Raw genomic sequence first — 9,992 nt, forward strand, 5'->3', positions numbered from 1 at the left:
GCTGCAGGCACTGCGGGTTTTCGTGCAGCCTTCGGAAGTGCGGCTGGTGTAGTAGATCTTCCCTTACTGGAAGGGGCCACGGAGGGAGTGTGGCCAGGTCCTGTAGATCCGCAAACCACTCCCTCTCCGGCCACCAGGGCGCTACGTATACGTCGAGACCGTCCCAGGAGTGCTGAAAGCCGTCCTCGAACGCTGCTGTCGGGTCTGACACCGGAGAACGGAACACGGGTAACTGAGCATTGAGCCTCGTGGCGAACAGGTCTATTACGGGTGAGCCCCACAACTGGAGAACCTCCTGCGCTACTTGCGGATGTAGAGACCGTTCCGACCCTACTACTTGTCCTGTCCTGCTGAGGCCGTCGACCAGTACGTTTCTCTTTCCCGGAATGAACCTGGCTGTGAGAACGATGTGGTTCTTTTCGGCCCATTCCAGAATCTGAACTGTGAAGTTGCACAGTTCCCTTGATCTTAGGCCTCCCTGCTTCTTTATGTATGCCACTACAGTGGCATTGTCGCACATGAGGGCTACTGAGTTTTCTCGAAGTAGATGGGCGAACATCGCGAGGGCCTTCTGAACTGCCAGGAGCTCGAGCAGGTTTATGAGGAGGGTCTTCTCCTCCAGGGACCACTTTCCCTCCGCCATTTCCTCGAGTAGATGGGCTCCCCAGCCCTCTTATGATGCGTCCGTGAAGAGCAACATCTCTGGAGGAGCAGACGCGAAAGCTATCCCTTTTAGAGTGTTCGCCCTGTAGGACCACCAGAGGAGCATGTTCCTGGAGGCCGGAGTCATCCCGACTACATTCTGCGGAGGGTCACCCGGTGACTAGAGGTCCTTCAGGTTCCATTGGACTGGCCTCAGCTTGAGCCTCCCCTGAGGGGCCAACTTCTCCAACGAGACCAGGTGTCCCACGAGTCTCTGCCAATCCTTGGCTTTCATTGGTGTGCCTTTCAGAAATGGATGAATGACTTGGTCCAGGTTGTTCAGCCTCTCCTGGGAGGGGAATGCCTTTGCTAACTGGGAGTCCAGGACCATCCCTAGGTACGTCATCCTGGTGGTGGGGACTAACTGGGACTTCCCTAAGTTGATGGTGATCCCTAGATCCCCGCAGAACTGCAATAGTTTCGCCCCCTGCTCCTTTAAGGCTGCCTCTGAGGCTGAAAGTAGCAACCAGTCGTCGAGATATCTGATCAGCCTGATGCCCTGTTTGTGTGCCCAGACAGATACTACAGTGAACACCCTCGTGAACACCTGAGGCGCCATTGACAGGCCGAAGCAGAAGGTCTTGAACTGTAGGGACTGGGATCCCCACTTCACTTTGAGGAACTTCCTGCTGGAGGGATGTATGGGGATTTGAAAATAGGCATCCTTGAGATCCAGGGACATCATGAAATCCCCTTCTCTCAAGGCTGCCAGCACTGACTTCGGCGTGTTCATCTTGAAGGACGTCTTCTTGATAAACTTGTTCAGGGCCGAGAGGTCGATGACTGGCCTCCAACATCCCGTAGCTTTCTCTACCAGGAAGAGGCTGCTGTAGAATCCTGGGGACGATTCTTGGACGGGTTGCAAAGCTCCCTTGTTCAACATGGCTGACACCTCCTCTTGCAAGGCTGCTATCTTGTTGTGATCCTTGGGTGCCAGCCATTCCACCCGATGTTTGGGGATCAGAGGGGGCGGTTCCGACAGGAAGGGAATCCCGTATCCCTCCCTTAGGATTGTCACGGACCAGTGGTCCGCACTGTTGTCTCGCCATGCTTGACAAAAATGTTTGAGGCATCCCCCCACCTGAGGCGAGGGAAGGTGTAGGGGGCCTCTCTCCCTATCTCCTTCTGGGGAGACGGTTTGAGCGGCCTCTCCTTGAGCCTGACTACTACTGCCTAAAGGAGGCCTGGTCTGGAGCACTGCCCCTGTGGGAGGGCCGTGGAGATTGGTGCCAGGAAGGGGAGGAGGCAGGTGGCGTAGGTGGGTAGGCCCCGTCAACTGATGTTCTCCTGTGGGGAGGACGTCTTGCCGCTGTCTGCCTGGGCACCGATGAGTCCTTAAGTCTGGCCACTCTCTCCATTGTTTCAGCTACCGCCTGAAGGGGGAACACTTCTCATCCCACACCGGAGCATTCCTTAAGAATTTCGCCTCAGGTTCGGGGAGTCTACAGGGAAGCCTGTTAAGGACTGTATCCCTCCTCCTCAAGACCCAGTTTGCCGTCTGGGTCAGGGACTGGAAAGTGAGGAATTTCATCACTTTACCCCCCCGAACGGATAAGTTCCTGCAGTAGGGCTTGGTTTTCTGGTACTGATAAGTCGTGGGATAGTTGGAACCCTGCTAGGGTGCACGCCCACCAGTCCAGCCAGGAGGTCACGTTAACAATATCTTGGGAAGTGTCCTCCATCATGGCGGCCTCTGCTTGAGAGAAGACCACTGTGGCAGTAAGGCTCCTTTCATCAGTATTGCCCTGGTTTAAAGTTGTGACGGCTTCTTCTAAGGTGCGGGGCCCTAAATGACGACCATCCGGCACATAGAACTTTTTCTGGGTCCTTAGTCCAGACAGGAGCTTGAAGGACCCTTGGGCTCTTAGGGAGCTCTTATGCCCTGCTACAAACCGGTCGACATGTTCCATGTCCAGGGCTACGTCGGGCGCTAGGGGTAGGGTCAAGGATGGCTTCTGCTGCACCGGATTGTCCACCATCCTGCCCAAACCCGAAAGCCAAGTCTGCTTTGACGAAGGTTGCAGCTCGTCTAACCTATGATGGTGTCGTATTAGAGCCAGGACCTTCCTGTAGGAGGACACCTCATCTGAGGAACACTCGCCGGTATCCAACAAACCCTCTACCACTTGATCCTCCGTGTCGGCTGCATCCTCGATCATGGATGGATCCGTGGGGGCGGACGTATCCCTTCCTTCCAGCCAGGTCGATGGAGCGGCTGCCTCCGTCAAGGATGTAGCCGCCGGGGTAGAGGTAGCCGTCATGGGTCTACCCCCCCCCCCGGGAAATCAGTGGAGAGTAACTTCCTTGTTGTGCCAGCGGCTGCATCTGTAGCTCGGAAGGAGCCGGTGAGACAAAGGACGTGGGCGCTATGCTGCTGGGTCGCGTCCGCGGCTGCCCCCGCTGGACGGATGGAGCCGGTGACTTGCCGGGCAAAGGCAAGGAAAAGTGTGCCAACGGCTGCATCCGACGGGCAGACGGAGCCGAAGAGACACTGGGCAAGGGCGCGGAAGCGGCTCCAGCAGCCACCGAGGCAGGCACTGGAGCGGCAGGAGCCCTGCTCGACCTGCGAGGGGGAAAAGCCACTCTAATGTACTTCCTCCTGGAAGAATTCTTCTTCTTACTCCTCCTTGTGATCTTGGCCTTCTTCCTCGAAGGGCCTGCGTACAAGCTCGCCTTCCTCTTCCTTCTCGCCTCTCAGCCGCTGGAATCCTCCGAGGAAGATGAAGAGGAGGAGGAGCTCTCTGAGTCCTCCGTGTCTTCTGCTACTACTCTCGGGGCCTGTGATTTTGCTACCAGGGTGACGGGCTGCATGAAGTCCGACGGAAGCGACGCCAAGGACGTGCGTAGTGAACCTCGAGAGGCAAACCAACCCTTAAACTCCTCTTCTTGCCGCATGGGGGACCTGAAGGGCGTCCTTGGCGCCATCCACACAATGGAGTCAGGGTCTGAAGAGCACGTGGTCCTCCTTTTTTTGTCTCGCCTGCCCCCGGAAACCGTTGTACCTGTAAAACACTGCCACGATGGGGGGGTAGGAGCTATTTTAGGCCTCCCACACACCGGGTCTTCACTGGAGACGGGTCCTGCAGGCACCAGAACCTCGTCCACGGTACACACTTCCGCCACACTAGCAGACCTCCCAATCGTCTGCGTAGGCCCCACACAGTTAGCATCCCCGATAACAGACTCATGGGGAATGGCAAAGGGCCGTTTCCCCACAACGGACTTACCTCGTTCCCTACTCTGGGTAAGAAGAACCTCTCTCCGAAGGCGCTGAAGGCGACGTCAAGGGCGAGCTGGTGCCCGCCTTCCTGAGAGACCGTTTGGGTGCCTTCTTGTTCTTCGTCGCGAATAAGGTCCACTGCAACTCCGGCCAGGACTCACACTCCGGACACGTGAAGGCAGGGGAGCACTTATTGCCTCTACACAAGGAGCACAACGAGTGCGGGTCGACATCAGGCCTGGACAGCCAGGCCCCGCAAGACTTACCGGCCTTGGGCCCGGGACAACGGCGTTGAGATTCCATACAGGAATACATGAACACGCAAGCAACACAAGTAACACAAGGAAAGGATGGGGAAACACAAAGGGAACACGTGGAACACAATGGCGTGTCGGACAGGATGTGAGAGAGAGAGCGGCGAGATGTGATCTACGACGCGACCAGATGCTTACTGACGACTCAGACCTAGCAGCGCACTCTCGCACGCTGACCCCGGGTCGCCTCAGGGCGAGTATCCATACGCCACAGAGGGACCCGACAAGGGAAAACGGAGATAGGGGGAACTACGCAAAATTCTTGGTCAGTTAGGGAGGAGATCCCAGATACTCCTACGAAAGTAGTTCAAGGTAAGTACAGTACTCCGTGTTGGAACATAACTGATTTAGAACACTGTACAATGGCCATAAAAATCACCAAGGAGTTTACTTCATACTTAAGGAAGGAAGTTTTTTAACAATCTAAACTTGCATATAAGTCCTCTAAACATGATCGACAGTCACATGATCTCCAGTGTATTCAACCATGTGCTCCCCCTACTAAGTCCTCTTCTATGCTGTCCGCCACAAAAATAAGAGGAAATTGTCAATTGAAAAGAAGAATGGGATACAATCAGTTGGTTCTGACTTCAATGACTTTGCATATTGTAAGCACAGCTATACTTGTTTTTGTAAACATCACAATCTGAGTGATTTAGATAATCAAAATAATGTCAAAACGCTCACCGACGCGGTTGGCATGCACAGCACATCAACATACTGCTTACCAAAACCGAGGAGCAGTGAAACGATGTTAAATTGCAAGCTAAGAGAGCCACGTCGAGTAATTTGATAATTAAAATAATGCCAGCAAGCCTATACTCAACCACCCGGCTTAAGCGCATAGCACAAAATGTACTGCTCACCAGAAAAGAGCAGTGAAATAATGCTGAATTGCGAGTGAACAGAGCTACAGGCGAGCAAAGATCAGTGACGCTAGTGTTACTTTGGTAGATCTATTTACCCACAAATACCCTTTGGGAAAGTGTTTTGTTGTACAATGGCAACAGTGATTAGAAAATGAAAAGGATAATTCCATATTCTATGCATGTAAGAGGCCTTGGCTGTTATCATAAAAAGGGCCCAAAATTTAATAACAGTAGTATGGAATCTAGTGAATTGAAATGCCAACCAAAGAAGTTGGTTGACATATCAGTCTAAAGAATTTTAAAATCAAATTTAGCAAGCGGAGACTCTGTAGTTTGTTGGGACAGGGTTGGAATTGCCAGAAAATTGAGTAAAAAACATCAGAAATTAGCTGTTTTTTTCACAAAAATTATACCAGAACGAAATGGTAATGAATTCCCGAGTTTTGTAAACGCTTGTCCCAACAATCTACATACTGGGACCACTCAGCGCACGAATGTAGGAAACGTGCAAGAATAGCCAACAAGAAACATATTGGAACACCGAGAAAACCCTAGTTTGGTGCATGACATTTCATACGATATCAAATAACTGAAATTTCATTAATTTGTCGTAACCTAATTACTAGGAGAACACTGTATATGAACATGTTGGAATACCCCTTCCCAACAGACACAGGTGGGAACCTGGGACTTTGGGTGTGCGAAAACAGGACAAAACGTGATTATTTTACACTTCTGCCATTTGTAAAAGGCCACTGAACCTAACAAACTAACCTAACCTAGCATAGTAGTTCCCAGGTCACAAACCTTAGCTAGGGGCAAGCCCCCAGACTTCCTTCCCAGGTCACATCCCCTAGCCGAGGGGAAGCTGCTGAACCCCCTTTCCAGGTCACACCCAAACCTAGTAGTTCCCAGGTCACAACCGCTAGCAGGGGGCAAGCCCCCAGATCCCCTTCTAAGGTCACAAACCTAAATGAAATCACATATAACTCCTTACAATATGATAAAGTGAACCGAATAAATCTCTCTCCTAGACAATCAAAGCGATGGACAGAACTGTAAATTATACATTAACCATACTGTAAAAATAAAAATGTAACTCAGGGTTACTTTATTATTCGTAATTGCTAAAAACCAAAATCCTCAAAGCATCAAGCTGATCAATGAATAATAAATTCAACCACATCGCTCAAAGAAAACCTGTGGGACATACGTCTGTCCATCACAGCGGTTAGCGTTGGAAAGGCCAACCTTGGTTGGATTAATCTTTGGTTGCGACCGGGGGGGTGTAAAAATTTTTTAATCAAGCTAACAAAAGCAGGCCTATAAGTGTACGGAAAAGAAGGGTTAGTTCGGGTAGGCTGATTGACACTGGCTTAATCCTCCTAAACATCTTAACTAAATATTTCCTAATCTAACCTTTGATTGTACAGTACATACAACAAATTAGTGTTCAGTATAATTCCAGGGAGTGTCCCAACAAACTATAATCTTAACATGGGGTAAGAAAGAAGATTGTTGGGATTAGCAAGAACATAAGTCCGAACATCAGTAACCTTTCAAGCTTGTTCCACCAGCTGACAGGTGAACAGAGCGCCACCCAACAGGTGTTTTATATAGTCAGGCAGGAAGTAATGCTTGAGGGAAATTTTAAGATTAAGTAACTTGGCTGTGGTTTCAGCAACCGATACATTGTAACAACCATTTTTCTACTAAACATTTCATGAAAATTAATACAGCAATATTCAATGCAACTGTACAGGGTGTGTCCCAACCAACTACAAACTTAACAAAGAGGCAATAATGCATATGGATTGGACAGCGTTAATAGTAAAAACGAACGCTTCATATCCTGGAACGACACGGACACTATATATCAGTAAATTTTCAAACTAAGCAGGAGCTACTTGTGATTTGTGTGAGAACCAGGCTGAACTTAGTAAATGTTGCTGTGGTAAAGGTAAATCATATTATGTAAAATGATAAAATATTTTACTATCTTGGGAGATCAGATCATAATAAAGAACATTATTTTACAAGTAATAAGAAAGATAATATCTTTCTTATTACTTGACCACAAGACCAGATGGGGGTGATATTATCACCCCCATCTGGTCTTGTGCCAGGGGATGGAAACTGGATGGAATTGTCAATCCATCTGCAAAATGTACACACTGTCGTCTAGATGAATTAGACCGTTACTTCATAATGTATATGGAATACTGACCAAAACATGATCAGCTAGTCAGTATAGGTTTCGCCTGGGGAACGACATAATGGAAAGTGGTTTGAGCAAACTATAAGATATGGGTAAAGTTTATATGTACCAAACACTAATATCGAATTAAAATATATGATTTATTCAATTGTAAATTAAAATGCCATACAATTACTGCCTGGCCGTTTGACAGGTTTGAGCTACAGGCTTTCAATACCCAGATTTACGATAGATTAGGGCTGATTGTATATAAAAAGTAACCCTATCTTCAGATTACTCCGGCATCTGTATTATGTTATGCATTACCTTCTTATCTGGATCCGACGAAGAGGCCGAATCAGAGGCAACACTATCCTGACTGGTGTCATCCTGCAGGAGCGATGCCTCAGCAGATCCCTCGTTAGCCGCTAGCGGTGGATCTTCTTTCAATTTCTTAGTCTCCTGTTCCTCCTCATCTTCTGCTGGTCTCTTTTCCGGGGTCATCTTGGGGGGTAATTAAATGGTGTGTGACACAGGAGAGTCCCGCGAGAGAGACGCGACCAAAACTTATTTTTTTAATAATACAAAGCTTAGCTTGAGCTGTTGTCTTCCCGGTACCCGACAAGCGATGAGGCACATAAGCAAATTGTCCGAAATATTTCATTAGCGACTTCTTCTGCTACACTTATCATTATTATTTTATCGGAAATGTCATTATATTTGTTTAATTTATCCTTTAATGAGGCGGAAAATGTGATTTTCATAATAAAACAATAATTGCATATTGCATAATTTAATAATGACATTATTATATTTATGTTTATTTATGCATATGCATTCATAGAAAATGTACAAATGCCTATCAAACGTCACATTTTATTAAATATTATTCTTATGGATAATTATATTGAAGTTAAGTTATAAAATGCATTTTTTAAAACATTTATGAGTCGTAATAATTTAAAATAAATAATGATGCATTTAAAGCCGTGTGGACTGTTTCAAATAAGCCACTGACGCTTCCCTTTTCTTTTGTTTACGTTTAGCGTCATACACAGCGCGCCATCTGTGCCTGTCCCTCTCTACAATTCATTGTGAAAGACAATACTATCATACTACCATTCACTAGAAGATCATGAATGACTCATGCTCCTAACAAGTGTTTGATGGCATTAATGAATATTAGTTTGGTTTGCTAAAGTTAAAATGGTGATGAATTAGGTATTGTTTTATTCATAATTTAATGATATAGAAAATGTTGGATTTTAGGATGAACTCTCAAATACATTTGCGTGTGCTCTGAAGCAATTCGATATTTCCTGATTCCAAATGTCATTGCCTTTAAATAAGAATATGACCTTGTTCGGAGATTTTTTTTTATTTTAATATGAACTGAATCTCATTTATAAGGGTGTGATCTAATTATACTTTATTACTAATAAATCACGTTCCCTTAAGATATGCAAGAAGTTTCCTGGAGCATTTAGACCTTATAATCGTCAAGATTATGATTATGAAATTATTGTTTGTTATTCTAAGGGAATACTTTTTCAAGCAAATTTCGTGAAATCGTAATTTATATTACTGCAGATGATGTAGATTATTTTTGAATGTGCAAACAGTGGTCTAAAAATCTATGACATTGCATTCGCTTAAAGTTAACCCTCAACTTATATACAGTAACTTTTAGTGATCAGAGGTGATTTTAATTACGATGATAATAATATTAATAATAACAATGGTACTACTTTTATTGCATCGTTTTTTGTTCTCCAGTTGAATACGGAGATCAGCTTCAAGGCTTTCAGCTTACTCAGAATAGTTCTATTGAAAATCGTAGCTGCAGCTTATACAAAACTTATCATCTTGGGATGTGGTGACGATCTCTTGATTATTCAGTTGCAATTCCATCATATATTAAACACTTATTTAAAAAAATGAGAACAAGGTCAAATTGGAACTTGATGAGGAAAATGTTAAACGATAGGTCTAAACATTAATATTATAAGACAAAATCAATGCTGTTCGGCTGAAGGAACCAGGAAAAGTGTACTGACATGATTTTATTTGTGTAAGACTTATCTTGCTATAGAATTTGTTGAAGTAGCTTACAGTTTCGTAGTGAAAGAATGAAGCGAGCTTGAGAAGAGGTTAACAGAAATCATATAGTTCGTGTCCTTTTTTTCCGTTTCATGTTTTGAATAAATGTCTCTTATCGTGGACCTTTTAGAATTTTCTAGCTAAAGAAGGCACCAGGTAGAAAATAATTGGAGCAAAAATCAAGTCACGGATATAAGTAACTTGATTTTGCATTCTTTGATAATTATTTGGTGCTGTCTGTCTGTCTGTATAGATTGCCTTACCTTGTGTAAGACCCGGGCTCTTGCCTCTGGGCAGCCCGGAAAATAATATTTGGTGCAGAATTTAACTGTCAGTGAAAAAAAAAATATTTTTAATTAAAAGTAAATTAAAATTGTCAATTTAAATTGTAGGCTGTTCCAATGATGTAAGATTGTGGTGTCCAATGTGGTAATGTCCCTGACTGGTGAACACCAAACTGGGGTTCGAGTCCCACCTAAACTCACCATCCTTGTGAACTAAGGATGTGGATGGGGGAGCCTATAGGTCTATCTGCTGAGTCATCAGAAACTATTGCCTGACCCTTCTTGGTCCTAACTTGGGTGGAGAGG

General features: G+C 45.8%; 1 protein-coding gene across 1 annotated transcript in view; it reads right to left on the reverse strand.

Annotated features, from left to right (window-relative positions):
• Nucleotides 1-7,947, reverse strand: part of LOC137652274 (protein RCC2 homolog) — a 43,934-nt gene extending 35,987 nt beyond the window's left edge. Inside the window, exon 1 of the mRNA XM_068385565.1 lies at nt 7,630-7,947. Within this exon, the coding sequence (XP_068241666.1) occupies nt 7,630-7,806 (177 nt within the window). The 5' untranslated portion in view covers nt 7,807-7,947. The remainder of the gene's footprint in view (nt 1-7,629) is intronic.
• Nucleotides 7,948-9,992: the final 2,045 nt, after the last annotated feature.

Source organism: Palaemon carinicauda, chromosome 13 (assembly GCF_036898095.1).
Source record: "Palaemon carinicauda isolate YSFRI2023 chromosome 13, ASM3689809v2, whole genome shotgun sequence".
Taxonomy (NCBI): domain Eukaryota; kingdom Metazoa; phylum Arthropoda; class Malacostraca; order Decapoda; family Palaemonidae; genus Palaemon; species Palaemon carinicauda.